A 17083-nucleotide genomic window follows, 5' to 3' on the forward strand; every position below is an offset into this window, starting at 1 on the left:
AAGTTTAGGAATGAAATTTTTATGGTTTGCAATATTGCAATACAAATATTTTCATTCGGAATTTTTACATACTAGAAATATGTATTTATTTTAAATGTTTTTCAGAAGAAGCATTTTTTTCTAGAAATATTTTTATTTATTTAAAAATATATAGGCTATTGAATAAAGGACCCTATTCAGATTGAATTCATATCTGTGCAACAGATATACAAGTTTATGAAATGTTTTAAGTCAATAAATTGGGAATTAGATGTTTTATGTTTGTGCTGGTTGCACCGTAAACATGAATTCCGTAGCTATTAAAAAGACCATATTAAAAAAAGGGCTTGTTTTTGGAAAAGATGAAAAGAAATTTAACCTCATAATACTACCTGTGTCTAGCACTGTTCCAGCCTACTTGCATGACAAATAAATATAAAGTCAGCGCTTACATTTGCAGCTTCCTGTGACATTCTTTCCTTTTCTACAACTAAAAGGGAGTCGAAAGTCAACTATCCGAAATCAAAATGCTAATTGAAAAAGCTCTAAAATACAAATTTGAAGAACTTTGCAAAAATATGGCAGTAACGATGGCATGAAGTGTTTTCATTCCATAAAGTGATTATAAGCCAAATCGTGCCAAAAAATAAAACACTTCAATTCAATGCATATCCGTTTTGCACTATTTGTGAAAGCTTTAAAACTTATACTTAAGTACTTTATATAATAAAATATTTATGTGCTTCATTATTTTAAGCTTTTAAAGAAATATAGTTCATGAAGTACTTTTGAAATAGAAAAGAAAGCCATCATTTTAAGACAGCTTATTACATATACCAAATTTCACGTGACACACACAGAAGCCATTAAAGATTTTCGATTGAAATTTTTCAAATAATTGAGAAGTAAATTAATTCATCTGAGTTTTCTCGAAGAAAAAATATAAAATATATATATTATATTTCCGATACGACATTTATAACAAATGACATTAACACATTGACTGCCAGTCTCTAGAGATGGGGTTGATAGTTATTGCCTTGACATCGAAGTAGATTGTGCCCAGAAGCCAACATACTAATTATTGGAAATATGATTTAAAATTATTAATGAAATATGATTATTTTATATCTAAGTATTATTTAAGCATTTCCATATGGAATTTCTTAACTACGCGCCAGCGCGTGATTGGCACTGCACAACAATTTTTTTCCCAAATGCCACATTACGCGCTGGCGCGTGATTTGCAAAAAGTGAATCAAAATAAGTAAAATAAGTGACAGTATGCATTATTTTTATATAAATCTCTATTACAAACATATATATTACAAATGAATTTATTACATGATAATTATAATGGTATTATTAATAAACTTACATTTTAGAGTGTTATTTGTGTGTAATCTTAGAACAATCTAGGCAGTATCCGGGAGATCCTTCGCAAACTTTGCACACATATATGGTATCTTTTCGTTTTCCTTCCGAATAACAGCTTTTATACTGCTTTCGCAGTATTTTTCCAACTTTTTTCTCTTCCCGCGTTTTTAGTACATGCTCCGATTCAGATGGATGACACACAGAAGCACGATGAACAGATGGCTGTTTCAATAAGCAACTTATCACGGATAGACGATAGTCATAAAGTGACATATTTCTATTGGAATACTTGCTGTAGATAAAGTGGGAATTGGACATCATTATTTGCAAAATATGCACAAAAATTTTCGTGGCCCACCTAATCGTCTTTCTTTCACAAGGATAACAAGCAAGCATCTGGTCTTGCTTATCAATACCTGCCATAAATTTATTATACTGAATTACAGGTAGTGGTTTTGTTTTAACTTCACCTCTTTTGTTTGTTTTTTCCACCATATCATTTTTATATTCATTGGAAATATAAGTGACGTCTCTCTTATCCTTCTACTTAGCAATCATCACACCATTAGTATATTTTGCTACAGTTTGCCCTTTCTTCAGTTTTTTTTTTCTTTTACCTCTTTCGGAAATGTCTTCCTGTTGTTTCTAATTGTCCCAGTACAATGAGTTTTTCTATCAGAAAGACATTTTGCCAGTTCATAGCTGTTATAATAATTGTCCATAAATACGCTATGCCCTACATCCAACATTCCCTCAAGTAAATTCATTACGACTTTCTGTGCATGTCCTTTTCCACCAGAATCATCCAACATACCTGTATATACCATAAATTTGAGAACCATACCGTCAGGGGTTGTGATCATGTACAGCTTGATACCATATTTGTGACGTTTATTTGGTATATACTGTCTAAATATAAGTCGTCCACGCCATAATACCATCGACTCATCTAAACTAATCTCTCGTCCTGGGTAATATATTTCAGATACTCGTGCGTTGAATAAATTTACCATACTTCTTATTTTATATAATCGATCCTTTGGAATTTCTGTATTCTGCTCTGGAATTTTTGCGAAGTGCAATGCCCTCAGTAATAATAAAAACCGATTCCTGCTCATGTTTTCAGAAAAAACATGTAAACCAAACAGTGAATCGGTTTTCCAATAATCTTGTATGCGGTTGATTCGTATAGTTCCCATATGTAAGATCAATCCCACAAATGTCAAAAGTTCCTCTTTTGTAGTGTCTTTCCAGGCATTGATTCGTGAATGTTTCTTTTTTCACGGTGAAAAAGTACTTTATGAGCATAATCATTAGTTTCAGCAACTACTTCCTCCAAGATACCGTCGGTGAAAAAATGCCGAAAGTAATCTGTAGGATTGTTACCTGAAACAGTTTGGAGCAAACACTCGGATTTTATGAAAGAAAACTGCTTCATGGATGTTGAATCGTTTTTCCAAGTTAAATTTTCCATTATAGCGGAATTATCGCGCTGACATGTTGCACCTTGAACGATTTGTTCATCATCTTCGTCTTCAGAATCCGAAATATCATGGGCATCATTGGGAGGAATGAATTCTTCGTCACTGTCACTGTCGTAGCCGTCGTAACTATAATCACTCGGGTACTCGTCCGATAGCTCAGCCAACAAATTTGCAATTTCATCATCCGTTAAATTCTTATTATTTTGAACTTTTCTTTTTTTGGGGCGCGAAGGCCCTGCACAATTATCATCTGTATAACTCATATCACAAGATTATTTTTTCAATCAAAAATTAAATATTAAATTCGAAACCACGATCATTTACAGATAGTTTCTAATCATAACTACATGCCAATACCAGCAGAAATACCCTGAAAGCAATGCCAAATGAACTAGAGAATGAATAATCAGAAGTGGATTTTCCCGCGCCAGCGAGTGACTGGCTACTGAGACATCACCCCACATCACTCGCTGGCGCGTGATTGGCTTTTCGGCGATAGCGCCACGCCACGCCACGCGCGAACGCGTGATAAGCAGTCAATGTGTTAACACAAATAATACTCAAAATATAAGTACACTAAAACTCATGTTATCCGAATTTATATGAACTAAATTCTAACTGTGAAAACTGCATTTCTTTCGATGTCAGCAAAATTAAACTTCTGTTAATTTGTTAAAAGAATATGTATTTTCAAGAATTGTTAAATTAGTTTGGATGAATACGTGTGATTCGGTTATCGACTTACAATACAAAATAACCCATTTTAAACAAATAAACGCATATTAATATCATTTAATTAAATATTTTACCACTACGTAATATGTCATCGCATATTATTGGGCAAAATTTAGATTTTCAATAATATATCGTCATCTATCATTAGATAAATATGCAGCTGATACACATTAAAAGAAAACCAATTATGTACTGTATGTACTTTTAAAACTCATTATTTACTCTAAAAGTCTTTATTTAGCTAAAAATCTGAAAAATAATTTCATCTTTCAAACTAAATAAGTATATTTTATATTTTGTTTAATAGAAATAAAAATATTTCGTTCTTTTAACTATATTTTTTGTTGAAGTGAAACAGGACAACTATGTATTAATTCTAACAGCATTTTCTCCTTCGGCATTGCAAACAACACGCACTTTGCCTACAGAAAGAACATAATCTAATTATTTGGATTTTACATTATACGATTGTTCTTCGGTCCTAGTTAATCCACGTTGATTCTCTGAAGGCTCTGAAGCGGAACCATTCGTTAGATTTATTATTATATTTTCTCTTTCTTACATTTTTTAGCCTACAGTTTATACATTTTATGATCTTGAAACTAATAACTAAATATCTAATTGTGCACATTACACGCCAAAATTCAAATAAACCTTTACGACTTAAATTAGGCAGACACTATTAAGAATGGTTGAGTGCTTATAGAATAAGATATTTTGTTCCTCCTCTCTGAATGCCTTTGTGGTGAACGGTAGCACACTCGGTACGTATTCAAGAGGTCCAGGGGTTCAACTCCCGGTGAAGGCACTGCTCATTTTTCTCGCCTCCTGTATCGAATTAACCTTATGACTCTACAGTAGTAGTTCAATAATATTAGTCACTGATTTTAATTTTCGTCCATTAGATACTGACGTTCCAGGTAAAATGCATTTTAGTTTACCTGGATTCTGAATCTGGAATACGATATCAATTTAGATTGTTCTAACCAACAGACAGAGTTAACATTTTATTTTTTTTGAGTCCCATGTTATATATTGAAAGCTAATTTCTAGTAAGACTAAATGATACTTACCCCTAGGTTGACTATGTCTGCTTTTCCGTCTTTTGATGAAACATATAACCAAGACAACGTTTAAAGCTAGCAGCAGAGAGCCCACCACGGAGACAACCACCAATAGTAATTTAGGAAGTTCTGCAGCACCATCACTTAGTGCATCAAGACTTGCGCCAGTTGGAGCCAAATGTCCATCTTTCCATTCTAGAAAATGCATTGAGAATGAATCTAAAATTGTTTTTAAAAGTTGATCAGATGTCATCTACCTGTACCAAGTCTTTTATAATAACATTAACTATGAATGTCAGTCCACGTTAAGATAAGCAAGTAACAGTGAAAAGGAGCTGATTTATTTTCCGTGAACTATAATAAAATGTTTATTTTTAATTTTGATAGAGAGTATGAGCAAATTCGGAGAAATGAAAAAAAACATCACATACGGAAACATAATTTGCTGTGTTTACGATATATCAGACATGAGAAATTTGCCTAACTTATCGGATGTAGAGAATATGCCACGGTATAAATCCACTCTAATAGAAAACATTGTAATAAAATTATCTTAAAAACTTTTAAGGATGAACAGAAGGCGTATTGGTTTGATTATAATACCTAGCTCATGTTGTGATGTTAGCTACGTTAAACCTTCAAGCACAATATTTGTGCGCAGTGTTTGTTTGAATAAGTACATACCTTTAATGAACATGTTTCTATACTCTTTATTAGTAACATTGCATCATTGAGAAATTCGGTGATGTTTCTGTACGTATTAGACTTTATTTAATCCTCTTCTAACAATAAGCTCTTATAACAATAAGCTAACAATAAGCGTAAAGATTTACTAGTTACGAAACTTCTTCCCTGAAGAAACAGAAAGATAGTTTTGCATAGACGATTCTGTTCTTAAAATAAATAGAGTGTTTTGTCATAAATTTAGAAACGCCTATGTAATATAATTTATATGTTAAAAATACAAGTCGTTACGTTAAAAATTTGTCGTCATTTATTTATACACATCTACAGAAAATGACTACGAAAGGTAATAGAATGCAATATTAGTTGTCTTGCTTAATATGATTTACCTAGCATTTTTAGTTATTCTGTGCTTTTAAGCTATGAAATGTGAGTTAGGCTATCTTTATAAGTTCATGCATTGCGTTAGAGAGGAAATAAAGACATGATAAGAAATAGAAATTTTGAAAAATGAATTACACATAACAGTTCCAAAGAATTATGAAATGTCACATTCAAACAAGATTCAAAAATAAGAGTTCAAACACTTTCAGTTATATAGCATGAATAAATTTAACAAATAAACAATTCTTGCGAAAACGACAATGTCTGGGAAGTAACATCAACTGGTTGTATGGTCTAGTCTAGTCTGTACGGCTATTGCCGAAGTGTCTCGCAGCTGCACAACTTATCCGGCTCTTGAAAATTGAGCCCAAAGGGCGCATGACATTGAATTTTTCATGACAAGTTTTTTAGGAGGTCAAAGGTGGTTACAGGGGGCTGGTTGTTGATTTTGTTATAAATCACAAATGGCTAAAATTGTAGTGGTAGGTAAAAAATCTTTTTCGCTTTCTTTTCCCTTTTTAAACTTTTACTGTGATATAGAAATTAAAATGTTAATTTTATTGTATATCCTTTTAGTTATGGAAAGGGGAAACATTAATAAAGAATGTAATTCAATACCTTTGAATTTAAGAAAATCATTCTAGTCTGAGTAAGAGAGAAGTATATGACGTTACCTTCTTTCAAGGTCTTACTTACTCGCTGTTAACATTATACTACTTACTATAACATAGCCTTCTTTAAACGTCTTGAAATTTATCCCATGTACTGGATAATAGTACCTTTAGGCAAGATTATATTATATATGTGATAGCGCCTTTCTTTAAGCTCTACCGATTACATTAAACGCATTTAAATTTATCTTGGATTCGAAATTCAGATCTCATTATCATTTAAAATCATGGAACTAATATTGATGAAGAATTAAATCTTTAGTTTAAATTTCATAACTGTCAGCAGTCGCACGATTGTTAAAAAATTGATCGATTTTTGAGAAATTTCCAAATTCTGGCAATTTATGTTAGATTTCGAAAAACCTTCATTATAAATTATTTCTGGTGCATAGAAGATCGAAATTTCTGCGATAATTAACTTGATCATTAAGAAAGTTACGTAAGAAAAATTTAAGTAAAAGAAAACACATATCGAATTTCAGAGAAAGGAGAATTCTTCGTGGATTATTTTACTTTCATGACAAATATGTATGTGTATAAAAGCAAACAATTACTTCGACACCAAAAAATAGAGAAACCAATTAAGCATCAAAAATGTCAGAAATTTTCAGATAGAATTTAGATCAAACTTCATATTGGATTCAGTGCTAATCACTTACCTTGTGTCGTGTCTTAAAAGTAATCTACCGGGTGGCCATAATTAAACTGACAGTGCTCACAGTGTTCTGTAGAGCGATCTATTTGCGAGAATGACGCCACATTTTGTAGGAAGATTAAACAAGACGGGGAACGAAGGATTCCGCGAAAAAAATAGTTCCAAAAGTCACCGCTAGGGGAATATTTGGCCCTGTATAATAGAAAATAGAGTGTTAACAAATGCAAATTAATACTGAATAAAATTTATCGTAGGTCCATTCTTCTATGAGAACATTACCCCGACAGGACCGGAAACCTGTTCTGTTACCGGAGAGAAATATCGCCACATGTTGAACAGCTTTGTCATTCCGGCACTTCAGCAAAGACAATGCCTAGGGGAAATCATTTTCATGCAAGATGGAGCCCCTCCACACGTTGCTGTATGGGTGCAACAGATGCTACCACAGAAATTCACAACAGAAAGAGTCATTAGCCGCTACTTTGCAACTGCATGCCCACCTCGGTCGCCTGATCTTACCCCATGCGACTTCTGGCTATGGGGTTACCTTAAGTCCAAGGTCTATCAAGGAGTGGTCCAGGAGCTGGCTACGTTGAAGGATAACATATCACGGACTGTACGGGAGATTCCTGCAGACATGTTACTTTCTGCTGTTGTGTATACTGTGCACAGAATACAATATGTGGTCCACAACAACGGCACCCACATTGAACCTCATTTGAATGCAAAATAAAAGGTAATTTCCGTATTGATTTGCATTTGTTAACACTCTATTTTCTATTACACAGCGCCAAATATTCCCCTAGCGGAGACTTTTGGAACTAATTTTTTTTTTTTTCGTGGAATCCTTCGTCTCCCGTCTTGTTTAATCTTCCTACAAAATGTGGCTTCATTCTCGAAAATAGATCGCGCTACAGAACACTGTGAGCACTGTCAGTTTAATTATGACCACCCGTTATATAAGACTTCTATTTCAGAGGAAAATACAGTTTTATAAACTCAATGATGCAAAATCAGGAACGCTTAGATCATGGATTAAAAATGAACGTCATTATCAAGCAATTGAATTTATTGTAGATGAGAAATTCAATAAGATGCATCAAAAACAGATTAGCGAAATTAGCACAGGAGGTTTAAAAATGCAACCTTGCTATTACACAAAACATTACATATACCAGATTTAAAGTAAGATTTTAATCTAAATAATTTATTATATATATATATAATATATATATATATAATGTTGTATGAACTTAAATCCATTTAGTGCGAATACAAGTTATTATTACTTGCGCAATTGCTGCAAAGTTAGTTAATAATAATTTATTTCCTAAACCGTATTGATTAATTGATTATATTATCTCCTAAGTTTAATTAAAGTAGAATTATTTTAAAAGTGTGCATCCATACTGGTAAGTTATATTTTGAAAGATGTTTTGAAGTAATTTGAAAGCAAAATGTTAATAATGTTTTAACGGGGACTGGAGTTAAATCATCACGAAGAATAATATTACAATTGTAAAAGTAAAAATTAAAACATGTAATTATTGTCATTGATCGGAAATTAGTTGACTTTTCAAGGGGAATAAACCAACTCCCGTTCAATGATCAATAATTGATAGAAATACGTAAATATGAAAGTGTTTCGTCTTTACTCGAGTTATAAATTAAAGCCAAACCGGCAATTCTAGTCAGGCCAAATATTTCCGCGAATAGTTGTTACTCAAAGAACTGATTCTCATGAAGCATTTTAGTCAATTCAATTTGGAGTAAAAATCAATTACTGTAGAGAAATCTTGTAAAACTCGAGTAATCGTCCCCGACACTATCATCTTTATGTATTTGAGTACTATATTATTTGTAGAAATTAAACATTGGAAATTGTCATTATGAAATCGAAATCAAAGTAAAGTTGAAATAAACATAGAAGATTATAAAAAAGATAAATAATGCAAACTTTGCAAAAACAAATCAAAGAGAACATAAAAATAATATAAAAATAATATAAAATAAAATAGAAAATAATATAAATAAGATCAGTGAATGTACATGAAGATATAAAGGCCAGAAAGGTATTAAGTAACTTACATTCTTTCTAGTGGGGGAGTTGGCAGTGTGTTCTCTTCGTGTCTGACTCAGAAGTGTAGGGTGTCCGAAAATTCTTAGCGGCAGTAGGGGCTTTGAATTATATCAGTCGGCAATACTTGGGTGAAGAAATTTATGGTAGTGGGTGGGACTTGGAATTCTTGAGGGATGTATTTTGTGGAGTTCTTATCTGAGAGAGACCGTCTGTTATGATTTTTTTAAAAATACTAGTGAATGGAAATTAATTAATTTCTGGCTAATTGTCGTGTCGCAATGATTAAGAATTTAAGAAAGGAAAAAGGCATTTTCGCTATCCAAGAGCTAGTAGACAGTCTAAAGGCAGGAAATAGGCCCATTTTTTTAGTAACAGTATAGTAACAGTATATGTCTGAAGACAATTAGCTTTTTACAATATATACAATTGAGTAATTACACTATATACAAATCTTTCAACTGACAGTCATCCAACTTATACCGCCTTCTCAGGTTTAGGAATAAATTATCATATCCCTATCAGTTAAATGATTTAGAGTGAGTATTTAACGCCTGCTCTTTTAAGGCAATGGTTGATAAATTGAAAGGGAATTAGATTATTTTTGAGAATTTTGATAAGGATCAAAATTTCGCGTTGTAAATCTATTGTATCTGTGCATATAGTTTTAATTCGTTGTATTTGATTAATTATAGTATTGTTAATTACTTTTTTGGATATGTTGGAGTTCCAATTTATTAATTTGTTAGTATTGAAATTGAAGTTTCTTGTTTTGTCAAAAAGTAAAATTTTTTTTGTAGTTAATGATTTGAAGATCTAGAAAGTCTATGCTATTTTGTGAATTATTAGTTTTATTAAGTTTAAGACAATTCGGATAAATGTCGGAGTTTTCAATTTTACCAAAATTATTAATTGTAATAAGGTCATCAATAAATCTGTAGGTGTGTTTGTAGTAATTTAACTCTTGTGGTTGTAGATTTTTTTGGAAGTTAAATTCTTTGACAAATAAAAAGATATTACAGATCGAGGTGCTGGAATGTAAGCCCATTGGCAATCCTCTGACTTGTTTAAAAAGTTGATTTTGAAACTTGATGTAGTTATGAAAAAGTGTGCATTTTAGGTAGGTTTTCCATTTGTCAAGAGTCATGATATTGAGTATATTAGGGAAAAGTTTTGGTAGATCAAGTAGACTGGTATAGATTTCTTCTAGAGGAAGTGAGGTATATAAGTTTTCAAAATCATAGCAGTTAATGTTTTGGATGTTAATGGTATGAATGGTATTAATGACAGGAGTGTTATTATGAATGATCCAGCAATAGTTATGATTAGTGTTACAATCATTGAAAATAAATTTACAGATTTTATTAAGTTGAATTGAAAAATAATAGTCTATATTTTTCTTGTAATTATTAGTTCCATTAGCTATAAATCTAAATTTTAATGGTGTTTTATGGAATTTGGGAATCGCATAAAGATTAGTAAATCTGTTGTAGTTTGCATTGAAAGTAATATTGAGTTTCTTATGAAAAGTTTTAATCCTGTTTATTATAGATGTTTCTGTAAGGTTGGCTGATTGATAAGTAGTTGCGTTGAGAAGTTCTTTATGAATAATCTCAGTGTAGAATTGTTTTCATATAATGCTAAAGTTATTAGTTGCTTTATCTATTTTTGTAATAGTGAAAAGCTGTTTTAATTTACTAATATCAGATGTAAGTTGCGACCAGTTCAGTGTACTTTTAAATTTGAGGTGACTGATTTCTGTGGATATGCGTTGAAGAATTTTAGCTTTCCATTTTAAGAAGGTATCTATGGGAAAATTCAGTTGATAGCTTGCTTTAACTATAAATTCGTTGATGTTGTTTTCGAAAGTCTTGTAACAGTAATTTGTAGTCATGTTTTTGACTGGTCTAAATTTTGTACCATAACTCATTAGTGTTTTTAGTTGATGGTTTTGTATGAATATGGATTTTTCAGGAATCTCTCTATATACTAAAACAACGTTCACTTTATCCATATGGACTTAACACTTATATACATAGTCATAGAGATACTTCTAAGAAGTCTATTTTCAGCCAATTTAAACTCTACAGCATCAAAACGCAGAGAGGAAAAAGAGGAAGCAAAATAAAAAATAATGCGAGATTTTTATCCACTTTGGATACACTTGCATTGAAAAAACAATTGAAATGTTTTTTTGACTCAGACTGTTTTCCCAAGAAACTTCTCAACTGGTTACACTCCTGTACTAATAAATTCCTTATCAAACTAAAAAAAATCATTCAAGAAAGCTACGACGACATACAAATCATTAAAGACATGATTCTTGATTTTAGTCTTTTCAGACTCTCTAATAGTCTCACTCAACGCAAAATTTATTTTAAAGTCAATTTTCTGCATCCGCAGTTTGACAATATTCATTTCTCAAGAATCATCAGAGATTGTAAAGATTACTTCCCCGCAGTTGACACTATACCAATGATTGCATTTAAATATCAAAGGACCTTAAGCAACTTGCTTACTAACCACCATGAAATAGATGAAACTGCAGAATGACATTGTAAGACACCAATTTACAGCAATTACGTAGATTCTCATCACCAGCACATAATTACTGGCAACCTGAATATCATACAAAACCATCAACTAAAAACACTAATGAGTTATGGTACAAAATTTAGACCAGTCAAAAACATGACTACAAATTACTGTTACAAGACTTTCGAAAACAACATCAACGAATTTATAGTTAAAGCAAGCTATCAACTGAATTTTCCCATAGATACCTTCTTAAAATGGAAAGCTAAAATTCTTCAACGCATATCCACAGAAATCAGTCACCTCAAATTTAAAAGTACACTGAACTGGTCGCAACTTACATCTGATATTAGTAAATTAAAACAGCTTTTCACTATTACAAAAATAGATAAAGCAACTAATAACTTTAGCATTATATGAAAACAATTCTACACTGAGATTATTCATAAAGAACTTCTCAACGCAACTACTTATCAATCAGCCAACCTTACAGAAACATCTATAATAAACAGGATTAAAACTTTTCATAAGAAACTCAATATTACTTTCAATGCAAACTACAACAGATTTACTAATCTTTATGCGATTCCCAAATTCCATAAAACACCATTAAAATTTAGATTTATAGCTAATGGAACTAATAATTACAAGAAAAATATAGACTATTATTTTTCAATTCAACTTAATAAAATCTGTAAATTTATTTTCAATGATTGTAACACTAATCATAACTATTGCTGGATCATTCATAATAACACTCCTGTCATTAATACCATTCATACCATTAACATCCAAAACATTAACTGCTATGATTTTGAAAACTTATATACCTCACTTCCTCTAGAAGAAATCTATACCAGTCTACTTGATCTACCAAAACTTTTCCCTAATATACTCAATATCATGACTCTTGACAAATGGAAAACCTACCTAAAATGCACATTTTTTCATAACTACATCAAGTTTCAAAATCAACTTTTTAAACAAGTCAGAGGATTGCCAATGGGCTTACATTCCAGCACCTCGATCTGTAATATCTTTTTATTTGTCAAAGAATTTAACTTCCAAAAAAATCTACAACCACAAGAGTTAAATTACTACAAACACACCTACAGATTTATTGATGACCTTATTACAATTAATAATTTTGGTAAAATTGAAAACTCCGACATTTATCCGAATTGTCTTAAACTTAATAAAACTAATAATTCACAAAATAGCATAGACTTTCTAGATCTTCAAATCATTAACTACAAAAAAAATTTTACTTTTTGACAAAACAAGAAACTTCAATTTCAATACTAACAAATTAATAAATTGGAACTCCAACATATCCAAAAAAGTAATTAACAATACTATAATTAATCAAATACAACGAATTAAAACTATATGCACAGATACAATAGATTTACAACGCGAAATTTTGATCCTTATCAAAATTCTCAAAAATAATCTAATTCCCTTTCAATTTATCAACCATTGCCTTAAAAGAGCAGGCGTTAAATACTCACTCTAAATCATTTAACTGATAGGGATATGATAATTTATTCCTAAACCTGAGAAGGCGGTATAAGTTGGATGACTGTCAGTTGAAAGATTTGTATATAGTGTAATTACTCAATTGTATATATTGTAAAAAGCTAATTGTCTTCAGACATATACTGTTACTATACTGTTACTAAAAAAATGGGCCTATTTCCTGCCTTTAGACTGTCTACTAGCTCTTGGATAGCGAAAATGCCTTTTTCCTTTCTTAAATTCTTAATCATTGCGACACGACAATTAGCCAGAAATTAATTAATTTCCATTCACTAGTATTTTTAAAAAAATCTTAACAGACGGTCTCTCTCAGATAAGAACTCCACAAAATACATCCCTCAAGAATTCCAAGTCCCACCCACTACCATAAATTTCTTCACCCAAGTATTGCCGACTGATATAATTCAAAGCCCCTACTGCCGCTAAGAATTTTCGGACACCCTACACTTCTGAGTCAGACACGAAGAGAACACACTGCCAACTCCCCCACTAGAAAGAATGTAAGTTACTTAATACCTTTCTGGCCTTTATATCTTCATGTACATTCACTGATCTTATTTATATTATTTTCTATTTTATTTTTATATTATTTTTATATTATTTTTATGTTCTCTTTGATTTGTTTTTGCAAAGTTTGCATTATTTATCTTTTTTATAATCTTCTATGTTTATTTCAACTTTACTTTGATTTCGATTTCATAATGACAATTTCCAATGTTTAATTTCTACAAATAATATAGTACTCAAATACATAAAGATGATAGTGTCGGGGACGATTACTCGAGTTTTACAAGATTTCTCTACAGTAATTGATTTTTACTCCAAATTGAATTGACTAAAATGCTTCATGAGAATCAGTTCTTTGAGTAACAACTATTCGCGGAAATATTTGGCCTGACTAGAATTGCCGGTTTGGCTTTAATTTATAACTCGAGTAAAGACGAAACACTTTCATATTTACGTATTTCTATCAATTATTGATCATTGAACGGGAGTTGGTTTATTCCCCTTGAAAAGTCAACTAATTTCCGATCAATGACAATAATTACATGTTTTAATTTTTACTTTTACAATTGTAATATTATTCTTCGTGATGATTTAACTCCAGTCCCCGTTAAAACATTATTAACATTTTGCTTTCAAATTACTTCAAAACATCTTTCAAAATATAACTTACCAGTATGGATGCACACTTTTAAAATAATTCTACTTTAATTAAACTTAGGAGATAATATAATCAATTAATCAATACGGTTTAGGAAATAAATTATTATATATATATATATATATATATATATATATATAGTTTATTATATTGTTTATTATATATATTTATTATATTGTTTAGATTGAAATATATATATTTATGCGAGGAGTTTTCAGTCTAAAATTCGCAGCAGATTTCAAGTAAAAGGATTCAGCAGTTTCAGTTGGGTACTAGAGAATACATATGAGATTAGATTCTATAAGAATTAACTTTGAAAGAATTAGAAAGGCCTTGCACACAAGGAGATTTAACAGTGTTCACAAACTTTTTGCGTTCATCAATAATGCTGAAACAAAAGAGCATAGTTACAAGATACTTAAGAAGTACTACATGTTCAATGTTCAATGTTTCTTTTTTCTTTCAGAATGATGGATTAGTGGAAGTGGTTTGACAGCGGAATTTGTTCAAGCTATTAAAGTCTAACTCAGACTGCTTAAATGACTGATAAATAATTGTAACATGAATTGATTAGAAGGCTTTTTGTGCGATGAACACGTAGTTATAAAAGCAATAATTCCAACTAATACGGGAGCACATTCATTAAACATTTATCAATGAACAAATCAATCATGTTATATGGGTATTTAAAATGAAGGATTGCTTAAAACTGAAAAGCTAATCCAGAAAATTACCCTAAACTAATCACAAGTGTTTTGTTAATTTTGTACGGCCTTCATATACACTTCTTTAGTTTCTGTGAATATCTTAGAAAAATAACTGTTATTTTGTATCTGAAGATCATGTGACACTTTATTGAGCAACTAAAAAGTTCTAATTCACTCTGCCGCTATATAAAGATAATTATATAACCAAGTTTGATAAAATAATAGATATATTTCTAAGATTACATCTCAGTTACACTCAGTCGAAACCCCGCTATACTTTCTTTGATTACATGACGAATTCTCATCCCATTTTTCACTTAGAATCTAACAACACATGTGATTACAGCAAATATAAAAATCAACTAAAATTTATTTGTACTTTGAATTAAGTTAGAAAAATAAAACACCAACAGAAACTTAACATCCGCTTGAGGTTTGATGATACAGTTGTTAATTATTTAAAAAATAAATATCAAATGTGTAATAGCTTTAAATAGCAAAATAAATAGCAAATGTGTAATATGAATGTGGCTTTAGCTTAGAAGACACAGAATCTGGCTTTTATGCTAAGCGCTTTCTAACTTGACCAATTGTAAAGGCAAGACCTAGAACCGACCGACAAACAGCACAGTACTGCGGCAAGCAAGCAGAATTTGTGAGTTGCATTTCTTCTAGCTGAAGTTGCCAATACTCTTTCCCTTAGGATCTCGCTCCTTATTTAAATTCACTTAATTCGCATTTCTGATGAAGTTGACGAAAAAGCATAATTTCGGGAGAGTGTTAACATTATACAATAGCATGTTAATTAAAACAAATTATGCAAGTTACATAATGTGTTAATTGAATTCGCCTTTTCAATCAAGCTGCATCCACAGGCTCTTATAATTAAGCCCTTTCGTTTATTTTTGATCAACAAAAAAACGTTTCGAACTAATTCTGCTTGCACATCTATTTTAATATTGCAGGTAAAAATTCTAGGGCTATATTTGTGATTTTATGGACACAGTATAACTATTTCTGACCAATTTATGTTTCCCAATTTTCAAATTTATATTATTCCGCTATTTTCGTAGCGATGTTTCGGAAACTGGTTGAAACTTCTTACTGAGAAAGTTGTTGCAAAGATAAGCCCATGTTGCATGAAAAATTTAGTAAAAAGAGTGATATTAAAATTATATGCTGATGATGCTACATATATGCTATAAAAGCTGAATGACTTATTTTTAGCGCGTCTCTGAATTGGTTATAACTTACGCTTTAAATGTAGAAAATTAAAGCATTCATAGTGTTAAAACATTTTTCGTTTCTAATTTATGTCTCGTATGTATTAAAAAAAATTATTTTTTAAGAAAAAAAATATATATATATGTACAGAAGGAATCGAAGGATTTTTTTTTTAAAGATTGTGTACATGTGCATGCTTATAAATACTTCATCTGACATTTCTTGTTTAATAGTTTCTGTATTGGGAACTTTAGTGGAATCATTACGAATAAAGCGAAATTAAGGAAACTACAGAAAATACAGTGATTCAATTATTGTAATGCTTAGAATACAGCACTATGAGAGATGGTTAATATCTAGATTGTTGGAAGAAGATAAAATTTCAGTATTTTATTTCAATACTGTATATGCTCATGTGATTTTGGATAAATCTAAAAACAGCTCTAAAATAAAGTAGGTATTCATCTTCCGCCCCCTTCACTCTGCATTCGCTAGAAATGACCTAACTTCTCTGTCATTTATCTATCTTGTCATCTAAGATGTTGTCCAGTCTTGCCTCAAAGGGTGACCGAATATTACTTCCGCAAAGACGAGGGAAAAGACAACATACTGTTGCATTGAGGTAAGACAGCTTCAGCGCAAAGTAGGCTTAGGGTTGTCAGACACTGGCAGGGGAAGGCAGAGTTGCCAGATTTGGCTGGAAATCACCCCACAAAATTTGCGATTAGCCATAGACGGAGCGAGAACATTCTAGAACACACGCTTAGCGTTTTTCCCGATAATGTTCTCGAAGGTAAAGCTAT

General features: G+C 31.3%; 1 protein-coding gene across 1 annotated transcript in view; it reads right to left on the reverse strand.

The window, feature by feature from the left end:
* LOC118197468 (nephrin-like) overlaps positions 1–17083 on the reverse strand; it is a 584671-nt gene that overhangs the window by 12486 nt on the left and 555102 nt on the right. The window contains exon 18 of the mRNA XM_085822985.1: positions 4649–4834. Coding sequence (XP_085679111.1) covers positions 4649–4834 — 186 coding nt within the window. The remainder of the gene's footprint in view (positions 1–4648; positions 4835–17083) is intronic.

Source organism: Stegodyphus dumicola, chromosome 8 (genome assembly GCF_044657685.1).
Source record: "Stegodyphus dumicola isolate Sdum_Otavi_A_Nest chromosome 8, ASM4465768v1".
In the NCBI taxonomy this organism is placed as follows: Eukaryota; Metazoa; Arthropoda; class Arachnida; order Araneae; family Eresidae; genus Stegodyphus; species Stegodyphus dumicola.